The sequence below is a fragment of the Pollachius pollachius genome, assembly GCF_949987615.1.
Source record: "Pollachius pollachius genome assembly, chromosome: 4".
NCBI classification, from domain to species: Eukaryota; Metazoa; Chordata; class Actinopteri; order Gadiformes; family Gadidae; genus Pollachius; species Pollachius pollachius.
The window spans coordinates 2,904,177-2,926,954 of NC_136937.1; the positions used below are offsets into that span (position 1 = coordinate 2,904,177).

The 22,778-nt window shown below is 47.9% G+C and overlaps 1 protein-coding gene across 1 annotated transcript; it reads right to left on the reverse strand.

Annotated features, from left to right (window-relative positions):
- Window positions 1-1,213: 1,213 nt before the first annotated feature.
- On the reverse strand, window positions 1,214-15,187 carry lmf2b (lipase maturation factor 2b). The gene is made up of 14 exons (XM_079735575.1): window positions 15,019-15,187; window positions 13,519-13,733; window positions 12,678-12,706; window positions 10,534-10,727; window positions 9,760-9,938; window positions 9,129-9,255; window positions 7,978-8,112; window positions 6,617-6,722; window positions 5,880-5,976; window positions 5,212-5,394; window positions 4,350-4,518; window positions 4,119-4,230; window positions 3,528-3,636; window positions 1,214-3,009 (listed from the first exon to the last, which is right to left on the reverse strand). The coding sequence occupies exons 1-14, from the start codon at window positions 15,110-15,112 to the stop codon at window positions 2,683-2,685; spliced, it is 2,076 nt and encodes a 691-aa protein (XP_079591701.1). The 5' UTR covers window positions 15,113-15,187; the 3' UTR covers window positions 1,214-2,682.
- Between the last annotated feature and the right edge of the window lie 7,591 nt (window positions 15,188-22,778).

Below are 22,778 nucleotides of genomic sequence, written 5' to 3' on the forward strand. Positions count from 1 at the left end.
CTCCAGGTGAGCCAAATCTTGCTCCAGGTGAGGCTTGAACTCACAACCTCTGCATGACTTGGTGCAGTTTACTCTTATAAATCTCGTAAGTACAGTGCGCTGACCGATTGCGCCCCTGGAGCTTAGCTGAAAAATGACGAGGCCTTAGAAATCATAAGGTCGACTTTTAATTGTCTGCGAAATAATGTCTTCTCTTGATTTGGAAGAGTCACGTTTACTTCTTTCAACATATTACAGAAGAAGGCGAATAGTCCTAAACTATCTTCAACAAAGCTAAATCTTGCTCCATGTGAGGCTCGAAATCACAACCTCGGCATGACTTGGTGCAGGTTACTGTCTAATACGTACCGCGTGCTGACCGAGTGCGCCACTGGAGCTCCGATAAAACAATCTTAAAAATCAGAAAGTAGTCTTTTAACGGTCTACCTGTGAAATAATGTCTTATGATAACAAAGCCTTTAGTATGCTAACTTGTCGCACAAAACAACCCTTCGACTTAGTGGAGTTGTGTTTATGTACTATGAGTGAAAGTAAACATGGTGTTCAACGAATAATTCACGGAAGTATTCTACAATGTCTGATTGAACCATTAGTCCACCCTGAGCACCACCCAGTCGGGTCTAACTGTTAACTGTTGGTTAATGCTTATGGCATCAACTCATGTGAATTAATAGTTAATTAATGTACCCTTATGTAAAGTTTTACCAATTGAGTACGTAACCAGTAGCCTCTAATAACATTAGGCTATCCACAAATATATACAGAACCTGTCATTTATATTAAAGACGATGGGAATCTCAAAAAGCTTGGGGTTCTTACCAATGACCTAAGAAGGTTCAGATGTGTGGTCATTTTAAAATATATAAAACAAAAGTACCATGCGTTCTTAATTAGCTGGTGTCAGCACACCTTATGAATCAAATACAATATATTTATGACGACAAATTTTAGGCCAAACTGTGAGTTGATTACCTGTCCGGCGACTCCAGCCGCGTGGAGATAAGAGGCTCGCCATCCAGCCATTGTTGGCCAAACAACAGCGCCCTCTACAGTTTGACTTTATCCAATCATTTATTCTGCCATTAAATAATGTTTTCCTCAAAACCCAAAAGTGAAGAATTAAACAGCACCAACCGTAAAATGAAGCGGTTCTTAAGTCATCGACAAAATGTTCTCAGTCCATGTTAATCATATGGGCATGGATGTAATTCAGTGAAATTAAATCAACTTTTATTGTGCTCCATAAAGATAGAAAAAAGCTGTGGGCCACTTTTTATTACATTACACACACAAACTTCATGATTTAGAGCAGCATTTAGCAAACTCTTGGTCAGGGACCAATAGAGCTAGATTAATAAGCCTAAATATATAAAGTTAAACTGCCCAATTCATATCAAAATGGGCAGGGTGTCAGTTTTCAAACAGTGGCTGGTACAGTCAGTTTGACTTGAAATGTTGTTGTCTGACAGGTGGAACCCTGGCCCAATGGTTTGATAAATGCTGATTTAGAGAATCAACAGGGGGCTTCGCTCGCAATGGCTTTTAATTAATGAAAAAAAAAATAGACACACTGAACAGAACTATGCTGAGTCACCAGTTGAACTTGAATCGGAACTCGCTAATTTGTACTAATAATATAAATCAGTCACTCACTTTATATATTAAACATTTTCATGCATCGCTTGATAAAAACTATGCAAGTTGAAATACTTGGTGCTTTGGGGAGTATAGTGAACTCAACATATTTTTCACGCAGTGTTTCTTGCAAATAAAAAGAAAGAAAGAAAAGACAAAATCGCAAAAAGGCAACCGTTGGTACAACAAGTGGAACAGTGGAATCCAAGTTTGAACCACTCCTCGATCTCTCTCTACACATCTGTGCACAAACACATGTTCTGCTATCATCTCTCCGAGCTTTAATGCAGACGCTGCCCTCACCTGGCAGGTACAAGTAGACTTTGGCAGCAATACAGAGGGAAGTGTGTCGTGTACTGTGAACATTGTCAATAGTAAGAGACGATGACGCAACACAGCAAACAGTGCTTCATATAACAGCCAGATAGAGAGCCCAGAAACACCCTTTTCGCCTGGAAACACCAATCCCTGAGTCCTGCATTTCTCAAACGCCGAAAGCACAAAATAACAATCCATCCATCCGCTAATCCTACCGGGATTGGCATTGCTGTGAGGCCATTAGAAATTATAATACACCAGATTTTGGCCTGCTGTCCAAACGATATTTTGTCCCGGTACAATGGGTCATGACCAATACTAAAACGGTAGGTTTAGTAAAAACGTCTGAAGGGGTTTTAGCGGAGGTGGCAACCAACAGCTGTACAGCGTCAGAGATCCCCGAATCCCAGGGGAGAGCCACACAAAGGCAGGGGACTTCAGCTTTAAAATACGGCAGCAGAAAAACCTCTCAAAAGCGCATCGATAGATCATCGCAAAAAGGTAGTACAGGACGCAGCAGGAAGGGCAATCATTTGGCAGTTACGAACACAGAACAAAAAAGAAAACACAGAACTTGGGGAAAACAAAAAAACGACTACTAAGCTCGAAGACGGCACGACCGAAACCTGAGATTTTTTGTGGTGTTATAAAAAAAAAAAAAATCCATTCAACGGCATCCAGGGACGGCCGAGTGTCACGGCAAGTTCCAAGAGTCACGCCTGAGCGACATCACTTCCTCCTCCTGGGGCTCCGCTCCACCTCCGGCCTCCTCTCCACGGCCGGGGCCCGGGCCGCTGGGGGGCCCGTGGGGGCCTTCGACGCAGGGGCCGCCTGGGTCTTAGCCTTCTTGGACTTGGGTTCCACTGGGGGGGCCCCGCAGGCGCGACTGCCGGGGCCCCTCGACAGCAGGCACTTGAGGACGCAGATGGTGGCCACGGTGGCCAGGAGAGCCCACTGCACGTAGGGGCCCGGTAACGTCTCGAGGTGGCCCCTGAGGTGGCCCAGGACCTGGGCCAGCAGGGAGTCTGACGGGCTGGACGGGGGCGGCGACTCCTCCTTTGAAACAGAATCACTTTTATTACATTCTTATTGTACAAGTACACAAGAGTAAAATAATTATGCTCGGTACCTCAGCGCAGCAACAACACAATATAAAGTAAGTATACAGTTACAGTAAAGTTAGTTGGTTAATGTAAAGGTACAGGACATCAGTTATGTGCCGGGTTGACACCGCTGATCAGGAAATGCTTATTACTATCATTTTTGTGATTGGTGTCACTGGATCACATGGTACTACATTTCAGCCAATCAGCAAAAGCACAGGCACAACCTGTGCTTGAGGTTTGAGAATCAGTGTTTAAGTCAATGTATGTCATTTGAAATCGTGATTGCGTGCTGATTACACGCTGAGTACGGAACGGAGCACGTTTTGATTAAATGTGGTCTTGATTCAGTCAAGAGGTCTACTTTGTTTTCTAGCAAATTAAAAGAGTGATTCGGAAAAATAAGTCAAGTCAACACATCTCGTAGTTCGTTTCGATTGTTTTCAAAGAGGTGGTTGAACTGTAACTTACATTCAGTCCATGCAGACTCAGCATAGCCTGCAGATCCGGGGAGCCCAAATACACTATGGGACAGAAGTCCTTCACAAAGTCTCTCCGCCACCACTGTTTGGGATCAGATCTACACCCCCACACCCACACCCACACCCCCACACACACACACCCCCCCCCACACACACACACACACACACACACACACACTTTTAGTGCTCCAGCATGTGATTCAGGTCTGGGGGAAATCACATTTACATTAAATACTGTAAATTACTGACGATGAACGTCAACACGATATCTAGTCACTAAATAAAGATTAGCACCTCATGTGAGAACAGATTCTAATTAATAAGGAGGATAATCTTTTCAAAGATGTATCAAAATCATTTATCTTTCTCACATCGTAAAACAAAATCAAAACAAAAAACAATTTACATCAGTCAAGAGTTTGGCTTAGTTGGTCAAGCCAGATCATGTATTAACAGTAGAATAGTGCAACGCTCGCTAACGCCCAGCAGAATTACGCAACGTCATGTTGGAACGGAATGTGTGTGTGTGTGTGTGTGTGTAGCCTCCCAGTGTGTCCACCACCATCGGAGTGGGACTGACCCGTCGTGGTCCTGCTGGGTGAACTGGTACTGGTAGAGGGTCGCTCTGAGATAGGCTGGAGGCTCCTCGCTGAACGCATACTGGGACGGGTCTGTCTGGAGCAGCCTCTCCACTGAGGGGACACACACAAACACAAACACACACACACACACACACACACACACACCTGGTCCGTTATGTCTGCAGAGATGAGTCATGGCGGTTAAGTCCAGCAGCAGCTCAGTCACCCACCATTCTTGTTGCCCTGCAGTAGGCCCAGCACTAGGCCACAGAACCAGGGGCTTTCCTGAGCCTCTCCCTGGGCAGCCCTCCACATCTGCCAGTCCAGACGGGCCTCGTACGGGGCCACCAGCGGGGGAGCCGCGCTCACGTTGCCTGGCTTGTACATCCAATGGATCTCCTGAGGGTTCAAAGGTCAAATTCATGAACGTTCGTGAACAAGTTTTCATGCGTCTTTTTTTTTTTTTTTGTTGTGTTGGACTATTCTACTGTTTGTACATGATCTGGCTTGATCAACTAAGCCAAACTCTTAACTGATGCAATTCGATTTTTGTTTGGATTTTGCATGATCTGAGAAAGATAAATGATTTAGATCAATTTTTCCAAAGATTATCATCCTTATTGATAAGCATTTGTTCCCACATATTTTTTATCAGCATGACCATCCTTGCACAGCCTAAAAACTATAAGCCAAGAAGCATGGATTCAAATGGTTCCCAGACAGAGACACAACCCGAGGGACAGGCACCAAACACAATCCTGATGACAACAGAAATCGAAAAACATGAATTGCTCCTCCTCTTTGAGGACAGCCTGCATTTTCGTGCAGGCTGTCAGACTGTTGCCCTGCAGCCTGATATATATACACAGAGTGGATTAAGCTAGATTATTTTTTACTTTATTTTTCTAAAATATTTACAATTAAAAAATTCGAGGAAAAGAAAATACAGACATATTTGTGCTTGACGTCGTAGTCAAGGCGGCAGGCGTGTGTCGCCGTCCTGTGAGATTGTCCATCAGTACGCAGCATCGTCTCCCCTGCTTTTCAGTGTTTTCATTGCCAGGCCAAAGCGTAACGAGCTGAAGCGCGTACCGTCCAGGTGTGCTGGTCCATGCTCCCCTCCAGGACCAGCTCCGGTCTCCCGCGGCCCGCGGCCAGGCGGCGGTCCAGGGCGTAGCTGCTCACCAGCAGGGAGGGCTTCACCCACTCGTGGGCCCTCTTCACCGCCGGGAGCACCTTGCTGCTGGACCAGGGCTCCATGGCGGTGTAGGGGACCTGGGGGGGGGGGGGGGGGGGGGGCATGAGGGGAGTATTTCCCAAAGGAACAGAGTTGAGATGATTGAGGAAAAAAAGAAGACCAAAGCCATTTAAAAAAATATATTAAATTATTTCGAAAACATATTTTTTGTAAGGATTTTTTTCCTTAAATTATCTCTCCTGGTTTCCAAAAATATGACAAAAATACTTCCTAGAAAATCTGTTTTTAAGTTGGTTCCTCTATTTTAGGAGACATTTTGCAGGTCAATGGAGCATATTTCTATAGACATTTCTGGACTACTGCAGCCGTGTTGAAACACTTTCACAACGGTGAAAACCATGAATGAATCGACCTCACACAACAATAATAACCGTGAGCCACTACCAGGTCGTCAATAGCAACGATCAACAACACAGGCGATACACTGTTGTCGGGGCGCTTTGTCAGGGCATGTCGGAGACGCGTCTGGGCTCAGAGCAAGCTAATCAAACGGCAGACTCACCACACTGACGGCAAACATCGCTACTGTGGCTGCGGCGAAGACCGCCCATTGGACGAGAGCCCAGAGCTTCCAGAAGAATCCTCTCACATAGAGCGAGCTGGAAAACAAACGCAGGTCAGGTCACCTGGGTTCACCGTTACGGCTCTCATTCAGAGCTGAGCACGGCCGCGAGAGCAACACTAGCCGTCAAGAACATTTTTAAGCCATTTTCGGGAAATACAAAATGCATAACAAGCGGATAAGAAAGGAAAAGGGTTTACATTAACACTCTATACCTCTGAATTACAGCGATGCACTTAAAGCTGACATATTATACCAGCAGGTGTGAGTTTGCTTAGCCATTACAAGCCGATTTGAAAGTCTACCAGCCTACCCAGTGGACTGAAGGAAACGTTGCTCATCTGTCCGTCATACATCTAGCTGGACATGCCCACTTGTGATGTCAGAAGAGGCAGATTTTCAAAACGGCTTGTAATGGCTAAATCACACTCAACCTGGTGGTATAATATGTCACCTTTAAGGTATGTTTGAACAAAAAATAGATCAGAAATACTTAAGAAGAAAGCCAAACCAAACGTGGACGATTGTAATGCCCTCAGTTCCTTTAGCAGGACGGTCCCAGAAACGAGGAGCCTCGTCACTGAACGCCGCCTTTCCCTGAGTCTCGTTAAGCAGCGTTGGACGGAGTATCGTTAAGCGTAGACGTGCAGCCCCAGGGGGCGGACGTCGGGGCTCACCTCAGCAGCGCCCCCACCACCTCCCAGGTGAGGGAGAGCACGGCGATCCAGACGGTGGAGCCCATGGTGGACCGAATCACGTCCCCAAACTGCTGCTGGGTGAAGGCTGCAGACAAGACCGCCATGGGGGTGAGACACGAGACCCTCCTAGCAAGGGCTCTGCAATTCACCCGAATTTGATCGTGATGAATGATTTCGATTTTTTTTCCCTAGACTTTTTTCGGTCAAACGATGTCTAAACTTACATACAGGGGGCGATTTGCCGGTGGGGATGGTGGGGATTATCCCCCCCTCTGGTTTACACGTCCTACCCTCTGCTGAAATATTTTTATCCTCGGTGGGGATAAAAATGATCCCCCCCACCCAAAGTATTTTCACCATTACATCGTAAAAATTAACAACCAAAATACACAGGGTCCGTCTTCATTTTGAAACATTTTAAAATGTTTCTCAAAATTATCCCCCCCTCTGGTTTTTTCACAAATCGCACCCTGCTTATATATATATATATATATATATATATATATATATATATATATATATATATATATATATATATATATATATATATATATATATATGTATATATATATATATATATATATATATATATATATATATATATATAGTTGGTTTTTTTAAGCATGATTATTTTATTCATTAAATGTTCCATAGAAGTGTTATATACATATCTTATCTTATATCCTTATTTTCGATTTGAACAATTTCTGTTTGAACATTTGGGGTATATTTTTACATTTCAAAGTTCTCAGTTACAAAGAGTTTTTTTTGGAGAGAAATGCTGAATAAATGAATCATGTTTTGAAACTCAAAAGCCCTACTCCTAGCACACATCTTCCTGTCTGAAGGGGTTTGGCGAGTAGGTGTCCAACAGCTGTACAGCGCCAGAGACACAGCCAACATGAAGGCGGGATAGATGGAGAGATAGATAGATAGATACAAAAATACATAGATAGATAGATATTGAAACGATAGTCATTTCAAAAGATTTAAACAGAGAATTCTGCGAATTCAAGTTATAATTCCTAATCACTCCCATTTTTTAACAAGCTACTCGTCAATGATTTAGCCTTCATCTGTTGTGGTTCGCTCTGGCTCAAATTATTAAATGAGCACAACTTTCTTTGCATGCGTTATAAAATCAAAACCAAACATCATTGTTGCCGTGTTAACGGTTTGCACTCCGCATCAATGTCCTCAATCCGTTTCCGATGCATCTGTGCACGGTCAAAAAAAAAACAAACACGGTTTGGGTGGCACGCGTCTTTGACGTTTGACGTTTTTTTTTTAACCATGGCACCAAAACAAAGACCTGGAGGTCGACTGAGCTGGCCGATTACCTGTTTTAGAGGAGACGGTCCTGGCCTCCCAGTCCACGTCGATCTGGAAGAGGCGTGTGGCGCTGTAGATGATCAGGACGTACACCCCCAGCTCCACCAGGAGGGTCAACCCCCAGACCAGCGTCTGGCTCCAGGCTGCCCACACAACACAGCACCGTCAGGGGTGGAGGAGGGAGGAGAGGTTAGGAGGTGAAAGGGAATGAGGAAACAGTGGAGATCCCCAAAACGGTGTACTGTACAGTGAAATATTTGAGGCATCGTAGTGTTTGTATAACAACCAAAAAAGGTTGAAGTAACTTTTGGAAAACACCGATAAACACCATTTGGTTTTACTCCACTTTGCAAGATCTAAACAGGTATTTTGTTTTCTGTAAAAGTAGAATTACAATGCATCAATCAAGCATTAATCCCGAGGTGTCTTCCCCTCATGTATTGTGAAACCGCGCAGTGGTGTAAAAATCACTCCACAAAACACACATAACCTAAACAGGGCTAATGGTGGAGATTAGGGCATTGTTGGTTTCTCTGTGCCCCTTTGGCTTTGGTTCTGCGTGTGTTGACCTGACCAAAGGCCCTGCCACTCCACAAAAAAAGGAGGCGGCAGAGCTCTTAAATTCACCCAACTAACTACAAAGTCACATCCTATCCAACGGGCGTTGGGTAGGATTTGTTTACTCAGGGAGGAAATCAGTTGCAAATCTCTCACCAAACGTTAACCCTTATTGGTTATTCGTTTAGTTTGCTTAACGTCGAACTCGCTTGATTTGTGTAAGGGTCCGCCAGTTTAATTTGTGTAATCGTGAACCTGGATAACAAAGTGTAACGGACGGTTGAGTAGCTTAGTTTTGGGTAACGGACAGCTAGCTTGCTGATCAAGCAGCGAGAGGCAGCTAGGGGCAGCTAGGAGCAGTTAGGAACAGCTATAGGCAGCTAGGGGTAGCAAGGAGCAGCTAGGGGTAGGAAGGAGCAGCTAGGGGTAGGAAGGAGCAGCTAGGGGTAGCTAGGAGCAGCTAGGGGTAGCTAGGAGCAGCTAGGGGTAACTAGAAGCAGCTAGGGGTAGATAGGGGTAGCTAGGAGCAGCTAGGGGCCAGAGACTTTTCAGTTGGGTTACGAGCTTCGGTGTGGGAAGCGGTGGGTGTTTGAGGCCGTACTCTTGGCTGCTCTCTTCTTCTTGCTCATGGTGTGCTCCGTGTCCAGCAGAGAGAAGCCCAGCGCCACCGTCAGCAGGTTCAGCACCGTCAGGTTGCCTGTGAGTGCGGACAGGAGCTGGTGCACCAACTGCAACAGGGAGGGAGCAGACAGGGTAGGGTTAACATGGTCCATTAAAAGACAATAACTGATTCCCCTTTACAAATATAGACCAGGCCTGAGAAAATATATTAACTTTTAACTCGAGATATCAACAAATAATAGACCCGAAATCTATTCTAGGAAACAAGTTGAAAGTCCAAACCAAACCAACAAATATGTGGGGATATTTATTGGAGCTCTTTTTCTAAACAGAGGTAAAATATGCTATAACACTCAAGCCAGTATGCCGCTTTAAAACAAGCCTCTAGCAGAGTGACATTCAGACATTCATATGAATCACCGCATCACAAATATCCCTTCCCTATTGGACGAAGCCTTTCGTGGTGGGCATCGCCTGCCATACAATCTACGTCGACAGTTTGACTGTTGGAGCGGCCCAATTTGTATTCTGCTTTCGGTGCCCACTTCTGCTTTTGCTTCCTTAAAAGATCATTTAAAAAAAAATAAAAAAGAGCGTGTCAAAGCGGTGACCTGGACGTAGAAGGCCGTGATGCGCAGGCAGCGGATCGGGGCGAAGTACAGCAGGGGCACCATGACCTGGGACACCAGGATCCCCACCGTGCCCAGACGCAGTACCCAGGCTGGCAGCTGGGAGGCCCACCAGGCCAGGGGAGTGGGGCTGGCCTGGCTCTCCAGCATGTGGCTCACCGCTAGAGGGAGAGAGAGAGAGAGAGAGAGAGAGAGAGAGAGGGGGCGAGATTAGAGCATGCAGTGTTGCCCGCTCTACCTCACTAGGCTAGCCTAAGCCTAGCCTCTTTGGGTGTCGATGCTGAGGCTTTGCGGTTGGGGTTTGATCGGATTCGTTTATTCAGGAGGTTCTCGCTGGCCATAACGAGTTGAGTTACTCTGTTCACTAAAGTGTTAATATAAACTTTTCCAAAATCACTTCAACCATTATAGTTTCAGGGGGGGGGATACAATGATTAGAGAAGTTCATCATGCCTTAGTCACTGATGGTGGGAACTCATGCAGGGGTCAGCAACGCACTAAAGACAAGATGGTGGTCTCGAGTTGGAAGAGAGATCTTTCAAAAGATAAACATCCCCCAACAAAAAACAAGTATGTCATGTCACTGCCATGTGATCATTAATTTGCACCATCATCATCATGCACAGAAAACGCATTCTTGTTAAACCAATATCCCACATTGACCAAATAAGGCGCGTTGCCTTGGTTTCCCTCTGGTTCTAAACAAACAGCAGAGTAACCGATACGAGGTCAGCACTATCAAGGTCGCCCGCCCACCACTGAGGTTCCACCAGGGGGCGCTGTGCCCGGCCAGCTTGGCCACGCCGGAGCCGAAGGTGAGACGGAAGAGCAGCCAGCGCGTCAGCCAGAAGGTCATGGGGTCGTGGCGCCCGGAGGACACCTGGCGTCCCAGCAGGCTGAGGGGAGCCACCAGCACGGCCAGGAAGCCCGCCTCCAGCAGCAGGCCGTCCCTGGAGGGGGGGGACACAGAGGGAGAGAGATAAGAGAGGGAGAGAGACAGACAGGGAGGGAGGGAGGGAGTGAGGGACAGAGGGAGAGAGAGGTGGGAGGGAGTGAGGGAGAGAGAGGGAGGGAGGGAGGGAAGAGAGACAGACGGACGGACGGGGGGGAGGGAGGGAGGGAGGCACACAGAGGGAAGAGGGAGAGAGACAGACAGATGGACACACACACACGGAGGGGAGAGGTAGGGAGGGAGGGAGGCACACAGAGGGAGAGAGAGCCAAGAGAGACAGACAGACGGACAGAAAAGGGAAAGGCACGCACGCACGCACGCACGCACGCACACACGCACACACACACACACACAAACACACACACACACACAGAGCAAGAGAGACAAGACAGAGGGAGGGGGAGGGAAAGGGGGAGACACAAAGAACCAGAGTCTGAAGGAGAGCAAGAAAGACAGACAGACAGACAGACAGACAGACAGACAGACAGACAGACAGACAGACAGACAGACAGACAGACAAAAACAGACCGGCAGAGACAGAGAGGAATTCACAATTCGAGGAAAGAGAAAGCAAAAGACAGGATTTACAGTTTAACAGTTCAGTCATTGAGCACGCTGATCCAATCCTCACATGTAATTTATAAGCAGGTAAGGGATTAGACTGATAGTTCTTTACATTCTGGATAGTCATTTATGTATTTTACTAATCGAAAAATACTAATGCTAGTGTTGAAGCAATGCTATGTCTAAAGCTCTCCTAAAATCTAATATCACACACACACCTCCATATAAAGTTCCCGCTAAATTGTACATTTTGAATAGGTGAGCCATGCTACAAATTTCTCCTGCCTGACAGTTATTGCTGAGCTTAACACTGACATGCACCCCAGTGGAATCCCACACGGGTTAACTCAAGGCCAGCAAAACGGAATAATAATGTAAACAAATTCACAGGTAAACAAAAAAAATATGTGTTTGCATAGTTTGCGCTATACCCAACCATGATAGGCTATACAGTCACAGAAGTAGAATCTCGTTCACAGTTAGTGTGTGTTAGTGTCTTGTTTGTTCTGCCTGGGGGGAAACAACCTTCCCAGTAATAGTAGGGAACCGCCCAATGCATTGTGAAATCTGGAGCCGTACAAAGACCAGGTTTATTCTGCCATCGTGTGATTATCTCCACAGAACAATTCACACTTGGCTCTGGAGAAGGTCTGACAAAAGATGTTAATGCAGGGACAGGTGTCAGACTAACTTCCGCCCTGCCAGGGTTAACCTCCATCCACTGTTGGACCGCTTTCATTGGATTGGGTTTGTGACGGCGGACTATGCTGTCATTTGATTGGCTGCCATCTCTCTGATGTGGCATGAAAATAAATTGAGAAGTCCGTTCCCTCAGCCAATCAGATGCCTGGGTTCTGTACGTTTTAAATCAGCAGTTATCGGTCCAGTGTGTTTTGAACTCCATTGGAACAAATACGATCGGTTGAAACATAGCCGGGGAAAAGTTGCTCACAATGGGAATGTACAGCACAATCTGAAAGGGAATATCAAAATCTATTTTACTAAGTAAGCAACTGCCATTAATAAGCTTTGTGCACCCATGCACAAGGCTCTAATTTCTAAGGGGAGGAGGCACACTTTATACGTATATTCTAGGAGAGGCCTTGGAAGCCTGAGGTCATGTGACTCAGGTGTAAGCGGTGTGTTGTGTTATCTCGGAAGGACTTGGTGCGTCTCAGAAATGGGACGAAGCAGCAGTTGCAAGTGGATTTGACTAACAAATGACCTCAAGGCTGGCACTCTGAAGAGCCTTCAAACCTGATTGGAGATGTTGTTCACCGTTCTGTGTGTGTGTGTGTGTGTCCACCTGCTTGCGCGCGTGTGTGTACACGTGTTTGTGTACACATGTGTGAGTGAGTGGGTGTGTGTGTGTTGCATTAGTTACCATGGAGAGCTCAGGAGGCCTCTGCCAACCTGTCAATCAAACACACACACAATCAGTTGGCAGCAATCCGTCTTCTGGTTCAAGCACTTGGTTTCAAATAGTTAAGCTTGGAATTCATCAAGGATTATGGGACTTATTCACCTAGCGGCCATTTTGGTTCTGCATCTTATTCCCCCACCCCCTGCTAGCGTTTGATCTAAGATGACCGCCGGGTGAATAAGGCCCACAGAGAGAGAAAGTATCTAGACTGCTAATTATAAGGCTCCTATCATACACTACAACTAGAGCCTCAACCTTAGTAAACAAACACTTTAGGTGGAGCTGGAAAACACACACACACACACACACACACACACACACACCAGATTGTAGTAGTATTTCCAGCCATTACCCTCTCAAGCATTATAGTTAAAGTCCTCGAGCACCCTACTTTACACAGACAGACAGGCAGACAGACGGTCTCACTGGAGAGGTAGCGACAGACAGACAGACAGACAGACAGACGGTCTCACTGGAGCGGTAGCTACACACAGAGAGACAGACAGACAGACAGACAGACAGACAAACGGTCTCACTGGAGAGGTAGCGACAGACAGACAGACAGACAGACAGACAAGACAGACGGTCTCATTGGAGAGGTAGCTACAGACCGACAGGCAGGCAGGCAGGCAGGCAGACAGACCGACAGACAGACGGTCTCACTGGAGCGGTAGCGACAGACAGACAGACAGATAGACAGACAGACAGACAAGACAGACAGTCTCATTGGAGAGGTAGCTACAGACCGACAGGCAGGCAGGCAGGCAGGCAGGCAGACAGACAGACAGACAGACAGACCGACCTGGCTTAGTGAGAAGTACAGGCACCAGAGAGCCAAGAACACCAGGCTGCCTCGGAGGGGGGCCAGGGTGGCCGCCCCCAGGGCCAGCAGGGCCCCCGCGAGGCAGACCAGCTCCAGCACCTGGGGGGGCTCCGCGCCCCAGCCCCGGGCCAGCTCCAGCAGTCCGGAGGGCTCGGCGAGACGCACAGGGGAGACCCCACCGTTGCCGTAGAGACCTGATTGCCCCCCCCCCCCCAAAACACATGAACACACACGAACACAGGCACACACAGAAACACATATGAGCAGACAGACGCACACACACACACGAGTAGAGACGGACAGGCAGACAGACAGACAGACAGACAGCCAGCCAGACGCATGAACAGAGACACACACACACACACACACACACACGAATAGAGACAGACAGACAGACGCATGAACAGAGACACACACACACACACACACACGAGTAGAGACAGACAGACAGACAGACAGACAGACAGACAGACAGACAGACAGACAGACAGACGCATGAACAGAGACACACACACACAGCCAGACGCATGAACAGAGACACACACACACACACACGAATAGAGACAGACAGACAGACAGACGCATGAACAGAGACACACACACATGCACACACACGAATAGAGACAGACAGACACAGACAGACAGACAGACGCATGAACAGAGACACACACACACACACATGCATGAACAGAGACACACACACACACACACACACAGAAACAGTAAGAGTCATGTTGGAGGGGGTTAAGGTCATTACTGTAGAGGTCCTGCCCACCATGTATGTGAGATTTGCTATGGGTGATTTTCAACGCTTACTTTGGATTAAGACGAAACATCGGTGTCACGAGTTACACATCGGGCGTAAATCTGTAACAATGAGCGACGTACACTGAACACATTGGTCATTTAAGGTCGGGGCGAAGAACTAACAAGTGTGTGACAGAAGAGGCTCACACCGCATTCATAACTTGAAGGATGACGTTACTTTATTTAGTTTAGGCTTACATTATGGAAACAAAAAGGCGTGGCTGGATCGGAAGGGGGGCTTATAGTGCCATATTGTTGCTGGCACGCGCGTTCAAACCGCGTCCGGGCGCCACGAGACAAACTAACATATGCTGCGGAGCGCGAGGCGGGCCATTTCGCTACATTGCAAAGGGGAAAAGAACCGCCATGATACAAAATGTGTATTATGCAGAGACAGAGGAGCGATACATCGTTTAAGATACGTTTCTTTAATAAAAGCATTTTGACCGTTTGTTTCCTTTCAATAGGAAGCGCTCTCAACACACAGCCGCGAGCGTTCACGTGTCACCCAGAGTGGACGAGATTTGCAGTCTGGGTGTCTGGAGGGTCACGGTCAGGCTGCTTGGTTATACAGCTGTCATGTATAGAGGCATATACACTTTAATGACACAAGTTAAGAATATAACTCAAGAAAATGACGTTTTAAAGTGTGCTACGAGTTGGGAGTCGTACCTGGAAGCTGGACATACAGGGAAGAGAAAGCCAACATGTAAACAATGGCCATGCTCCAGAGAAACATATTCCGTGGAACTCTTATTTCCCCCATTTTGAATGGAGTCGCGGTTCTGCTCCGAGCGGGGTCTTCTTCTGCTGCTCGTTGTGAACGCGTCCTCGCCGCCCGCCTTCAGAGGTTCTGCTGCCCGCGAGGAGGAGATGATGTGTGGACGGAGGCGGAGTTTGGCTCGCGACTTGTTCCGCACGCCGCGTTTTGCGCGTCCAACGAATTCAAGGGTTTGAGTGCAGGAGCCGTTGAAGACCATCCCGCACTTTTTTTTTTCTTTTGTAGTATGAAGGGAAAGGTTCCTTTATAATAAAAAAAAAAGTATATCCTTCTCTACATCCAGTGTTAACTGAAGCATGACATGGCAGAAGTAAAGACCTGTATGAAGTATATACAAATATAATAAATAATTAATAAATTATAGAAAATATTCACCACCATACATGGTGGTGAATATTTTCCTATACTGAAAGCAGTAGGACTTGAGAAATTCCTCTTGGACCAAAGAGGGTTAGCAATGGCAAAAATTAATAACTTGGATTTTTTTTTAGTAATACAGTAGGGCTGCAGTGATTTTTTTAAAGTTATTTTTAGATATGAATCACCATTGTTTGCTATTAACATGGGGTTAATCTGAACTCATTCAGTGTGAGAAATCGGTAAATAGCTTAATGGGAAGTTTACAGAACTCGAGTTTGAGTTCTGGACATTTACGTTACATTCAAGTTGTTCACGTTCATCCCATCAACTCGACTGCCTCAGATTTTCCTATAGAAATTTTCCAACTGATCGAAAGTTGATGTAATGTGGACTAAATGACTCATCTTCCCACTGCAAAAGGAGCCGAGATGAAATGTGTCCAAGTGTGCTTTTAATGTACAAAGCGTCCAACTTACATCACAACCATCCAGTTAGTTTGACTCCAAATACTATTATACTTCACAGATCTGATATTTTCGACTTTGCAGCAACGTTAAGTTGATGCATCATCTTGCACCACCATCAGGTGGTGCAACCAGACAGAAATGGTTCTGAGTTCCATCTCCAAGGTCTACCTGCCAGCACCGTTGAGCAAGACCGCTAACCCCTATTTGTTAACAAATAACACCCGAATTCCACACAAATCGCTTGGGATTAAATCTTCCCAAACTGTCGATTTCTATGAGCATAGTGTTAAAGAAATCCACACCAAATATAAATGTTTTAAAATGCTTTTATTCAGGCGCAGATCTAAAACTCAGACGTCCTCGGTGGTGTCTCTGATCCACAGCTGGACGTCTGCGATGCTGGAGAACACAGCCGGCCTGATGAGGTCACAGCGCCGGCTGCCCCATGTGACCAGGCCGAACAGGAAGTACACCCCGTGCTTCTGGCACACCAGGGGGGCTCCCGCGTCTCCCTGCAGGGGGCGACAGAGAGGGAGGCAGAGAGGCAGAGACAGAGAGAGGCAGACAGAAATAGGGAGACGGTTGTTTGGTCCAAGAACAACAACACTAGACCAGGAATTTAAGTTAACCTAATAAGGTTAGAATCAAATGAAACAATGTTGGTATTCCGTTGTCAGAGAATACCATGGCATATTACTTTTGACCACTAGATGACAGCAACAGACATCAAATTGCAATGGACAGTTGCCAAAAACGTTCCACCTCTCAGCACAAAACACGTGTCTTTAAAGGTTTCAACAGGCCACACCAGCCCCTCGTGTGGTGAAATGAGGTCTGCACAGCACCACCTAACCCTGCAGTAGACGGCACCACCTAACCCTGCCGGACACGGCACCACCCAACCCTGCCGGACAAGGCACCACCCAACCCTGCAGTAGACACCACCACCCAACCCTGCAGTAGACGGCACCACCCAACCCTGCAGTAGACGGCACCACCTAACCCTGCAGTAGACGGCACCACCCAACCCTGCAGTAGACGGCACCACCCAACCCTGCAGTAGACGGCACCACCCAACCCTGCAGTAGACGGCACCACCTTACCATGCAGTAGACGGCACCACCTTACCATGCAGTAGACGGCACCACCATACCATGCACTAGACGGCACCACCTTACCATGCACTAGACGGCACCACCTTACCATGCACTAGACGGCACCACCTTACCATGCAGTAGACGGCACCACCTTACCATGCAGTAGACGGCACCACCTTACCATGCAGTAGACGGCACCACCATACCATGCACTAGACGGCACCACCTTACCATGCAGTAGACGGCACCACCTTACCATGCAGTAGACGGCACCACCTTACCATGCAGTAGACGGCACCACCTTACCATGCAGTAGACGGCACCACCATACCATGCAGTAGACGGCACCACCTTACCATGCAGTAGACGGCACCACCTTACCATGCAGTAGACGGCACCACCTTACCATGCAGTAGACGGCACCACCTTACCATGCAGGAGACGGCAGCGACGGGGTGGGTGCAGAGATGGGTGTCTTTGATGAGGCCCCCCCCCCAGATGCTCCGGGAGGCGGTAAGGTTCACCAGGCTCACCGTGGCCTGGTGCAGCGAGTGGGGGCTCACCTTGTCTGAGGGGCGGGGCGTACGGAGCAGGGAGTGACGAGCAGCAACGGGAATTCCGAGGCATCGTACCGAAAAGTTGTCGGAATAAAAAATAAGTACAAATACAGTACAATAAAATAAAAATGAATAATTTCCAATGACTGTAGTGTATAAAAATGCTATAATCACTAATACGATGAATGTCATTCATTAAACCCTTTGTTTGTAAGAATACCCAATGTTTTGGTTTGTCCCCACCCGGTGGTGACACACGTCCAGCTGTCGTCGACCTCGATGTCGTCGTCAGGGAGACAGACGGGGACGCCTGGTGGACGGCAGATAAACACAAGGCATTGTGGGAGTTTTAGGCAGCACAGCCAAACCTTAAAAAGGTGACACATTATGGTGCTATCCATTTATATGGGGCGCCGGTACATGGTGGGCGTCAGTTGTTAATCTCCCAGCTACATTTCACTGAGGAACGCTCCCTTTTGGTCGGTCCCACTCGCTATTCTGAAAAAAATGTGTATTTATAACATTTGGCCATTTTAATATCGATTTTAAATGCTCTTACACACTTGATTACAATGCTACTTTATGCCGGTCACCAACGTATGCATCGCACAGTCTTGCTGTGCGTGCAATACAATGTACAGTTGTGGTGTTTGCTAAAGAGGCTAATACAGCTAACAATAACAATGACTAGCCAATGAGAAACGGGAACACTATAAGTGCTGCAAGCCAGGAAATTCGGACGTACCGGCATACCATACAAATGGATAGCACCATTATACCACCAGGTGTGAGTGCGATTAGCCGTTACAAGCCATTTTAAAAACCTGCCTCTTCTGACATCACAAGTGGGCGCGTCCACCTAGATGTGTGACGGATAGATGAGCAACCTTTGCTACAGTCCACTGGGTAGTCTGGTAGGCTGATATATCTAGCACATATCTAGGTGGTCCACCTTTGCGAAACGGCCCATGCAAAGCCAATGAGATCGGTCGACGGACGTGTACGGTGTGAACGCGGCGTTAGCGCCAGATCTCGGCGCGGCTCACCGGAGCGCGCCGGCTCGCTGAGGCGGATCAGGGCGAGGTCGTTGCTGGGGGGGAAGCTGCCGTCCTGGGCCTGCTCAAACACCTCGTCCGCGGGCACGCTCTGGGACGCCATGAAGCGCAGGTCGTGGACCCCCAGCACCACCATGTCCCCCGTCCTGGAGGGAAACGAGACCGCCGACCAAGATGGGTGTTAGCTGCTGCTAGCCACATGGAAGGGCATTAGCTTGTGTTAGCCACTGGGGAGGGTATTAGCAGCTTATACCCTCCTCAGTGGCTAATGCCAGCTAATCATCAGCTGGTTTTAGCCACTAGGGAGTGTATTAGCTGGTTTTAACCCCTGGGGAGGGGGTTAAGACACTAGGGAGGGTACTAGCTAGTGTTAGTCCCTAGGGAGGGCACTAGCTTGTGTTAATCCCTAGGGAGGGCACTAGCTTGTGTTAATCCCTAGGGAGGGTACTAGCTAGTGTTAGTCCCTAGGGAGGGTACTAGCTGGTGGTAGCCACTAGGGAGGGTACTAGCTTGTGTTAGCCGCTAGGGAGGGTACTAGCTTGTGTTAGCCGCTAGGGAGGGTACTAGCTTGTGTTAGCCGCTAGAGAGGGTACTAGCTGGAATTAGCCGCTAGGGAGGGTGTTAGACACTAGGGAGGGTACTAGCTGGTGTTAGCCACCGGGGGAGGGTACTAGCCCCTAGGGAGGGTACTAGCTTGTGTTAGCCGCTAGAGAGGGTACTAGCTGGAATTAGCCGCTAGGGAGGGTGTTAAGACACTAGGGAGGGTACTAGCTGGTGTAAGCCACTGGACAGGTCATTAGCTGGTAGCTTTAGCCGCCGCGGTCGTAGGCTACTGTCCACAGAACCCGACACTCACTTAGCGTTGCAGTGGTGCGGCACTAGCACCCAGCGCCGGTGGATCAGGGTCCCGCTGCAGTAGTGCCGGCCCTCCGACTGCAGGCTCACCTGCCAGGGCCAGGAGTAGGGACAGGCCTCCGTGACCCCGCCCGGCCCTACCTCACCCCGTCCGTCTGCCAGGGCCTCCCCCCCGGCGGCCACCAGCGTGGCTGGGAGGGAGCCCAGGCGACAGGCAGGAGTCTCGGCCTCCCCGCAGGAGAGACTGCCCCCTGGGGAGAGGAGAGGTTAGCGTAGCCCAGCTAGCTTCGGGAGGATTGTGGAGGTTTATTTAGACCAGTGTATTGAGATATTGTAATTACAATTATAATTTGCCATATATTAAATTAAAGGGGACATATTATACCGCCAGGTGTACGTCTCGTCCTTTGGAGGAGACGTAAAACCGAGGTCCTGACTCACTGAGGTCATAAAAGATCCCAGGGCACTTATCAAAAAGAGTAGGGGATTCCCCGGTGTCCTGGCCCAACCAGGCTCATTCAATCTGGCCCCCAATCATCCTCCTGTATAATTGGCTGACTCATTAATTCCCTCACTCTCCACCTCAGGCTGGTGTGTGGTGAGCGTTCTGGCGCTGGCTGCCGTGCATCACCCAAGTGGGTGCCACACACTGGTGGTGCTTAGTGAGGATTTGAGTTTCCAGAAAAAAAAGCGCTATATAAATTCAATTAATTATTATTAGTGTGACAAGCCGTTACAAGCCGTTTTGAAAATCTGCCTCTAGTGACATCACAAATGGGCGTGTCCACCTTGATGTATGACGGATATACGAGCAACGTTTGTTACACTCCACTGGGTAGGCTGGTGGACCGATCTATCCAGCACACATATAGGTGGACACGCCCACTTGTGATGTCAGAAGAGGCCGATTTTCAAAACAGCTTGTAACGGCTTATCACACTCACACCTGGTGGTATGATATGTCACCTTTAACATGATGTTGTCTGCACTAGCACACGAGTAAAGAAATTTAACAAGACCAAAGACGTTAACAGCTGGTTTTCCGATCGTTCAGGGATGCAACATCCGCTCAATGTCCACAACGGTACTCACTTTTTCCGACACTTGGAGAATCACTATAAAGCATCACTCGATCACCTGCAATTGTAAACGAAACAGGTCACGCCGAAAAAGATCAACATCACATGAAATCAGACGAGATATTTGAGGACATATGATAGCGCCATCGGGGGGCGACCTACTGTTCATGACGTTGGCGACCCAGTGGGCGTGGTCTTGGAGCTTGGTGTACACACCGGGCCGGTGGATCCGCCCACAGCCCACCCCCCAGCTCACCAAGCCCCCCAGCTGGTACCGCTCCCCCGTGAAGCATGACAGCGGGCCCCCGGAGTCGCCCTGGGGGCCACAACACCCAGGGTTACACGCTTTGAGAACACGACGCAGGGTATGTACACAATAGGCATGGGCGAGTCGCGAACGAGTCGGTCAGAACGAACGAATCCCGAAGGTGAACGACGAGAACTGATCCCCAAAACAAGAGAACTGATTCTTTTTTTTCTTTTTTACATTAAACAAAATTATGTCACGTAAATAAAGGATACAAATGAACAGAGCTTTGTCTCCCCTCGACCTTGTTTTGATTCAGTCTAAAACGTTCTCATGGTGGCTGAAGCCGCATGGGCTATTCTTCTTCAAACCACACACGTGCAATGCTTGAGCGGCGTCTTAGGCTAATGCTACAGAAATTTGCTTTTTTCCGAATACAGTCACCGTCGGAGACCTTCTGGTGTTTTAAAAGGCTCCATTTGCGGGCGTACCTCATATTTAAAAGCAAAGGGGTGAGGCCAGACACCTGAGATTCCCTGCCAAATTACGTAACAGACCATATGACTTAACAAACTGAACAAACGAATCAAACAAACGATTTGTGATAGTGAAGGGAGCAGAAAGAACCAATTCCCGGAAATTAATCGTTTTGCCCATGCCTAGTAAACAATGATGACACCAACTGTTAAACTGAAAAATCCTGACAACATTACAGACGAGGTGTGCTGTAATTTGCAACACTGACTGTACTTTCCTGAATCAATTGAAGGTTGAAATTACTTATCTCCTTTTCTTTTTATAATAAAAGGCAGCAAATCATGAAGGCAAAGCCCATCGCTACCTCAAATCGTCCTAATCTGTAACTGGGCTATCCTAGAGTACCACGCTGTGAGGTGGTTCAGCAGCAGGGACACCTGAGAAACTTAATACTGCTCTAGTTTTGATGAATTAACCACATAATTATCTCAGAATTCCGAGATAAGTTTAATCAAACCGTCCATTTTCATAAAGCGTCATGCATTCACTGTACATTACGTTTAAAAAATATTCTGGCTATCGACCTTCTCAAACTCTCTCCATCCTGGGACCCAAAATACCATTTCAGTGTGTCAGTTGGACCCAGAAAAAAGAGTTTTCCCTTGTGTGTTCCGACCCACTTCCCAACCAGATCCCGACCCCTACTCCCAGACCCCCAAGCTGTGGATTCCCAGCGTTCCCACCTGGCAGGCGTCGACGCCCCCCTCCGGTTTCCCGGCGCAGAACATGGTGGGCTGGATGCGGCCGCGGTAGAACTGGTTGCACCTGTCCAGCGGCAGCAGACTCACGTTGACCTCCTGGAGCCGGTTGACCCGCGGACCATCTGGGGGGGGGGGGGGGGGGAACCAGGAACAAGACCGGGTCCAGGAACACGTTTAGGATCGAGGACCAGGACCGGGTCCAGGAACACATTATAAAATCGAGCCGAACTCCAAGGCCGTGGCTCTTGGGGTTAGAAAGCCAGTAACTTTTGAAAACGTCAATCCGGGATCAAAATCAATGGTTGGGTTTAACTTAACTAAAATTAAATACTTAACTAAACTTAACTAAAATTAACCAAAGTGCCAATGGCTCCGAGCCCACGACAATATTCAACAGGTGGATGAAGCCACAAGCGTCCGAGAGCAACGCCACGTTCACACCGTACAAGTCCGTCGACGGATCCCATTGACTTTGCCCGGGGCGTTATCGAAATGCATCGTGGGCCCGTCCGTTCCGTCGGCTGCATTGCCCGCGTCGGAAAGTTGAGCAATGTTCAACTTTTCAGGAAAGCGACGGATCCGTCGGCCAATCAGATCGCGTTCCCCCCGCACGTCAGACACAGCTAAACGCCGCCGCGCTCACACTTCACACTACTGGGTACGTTACTCTCTCTGGTGGAGCCCCAGCCGGTGATG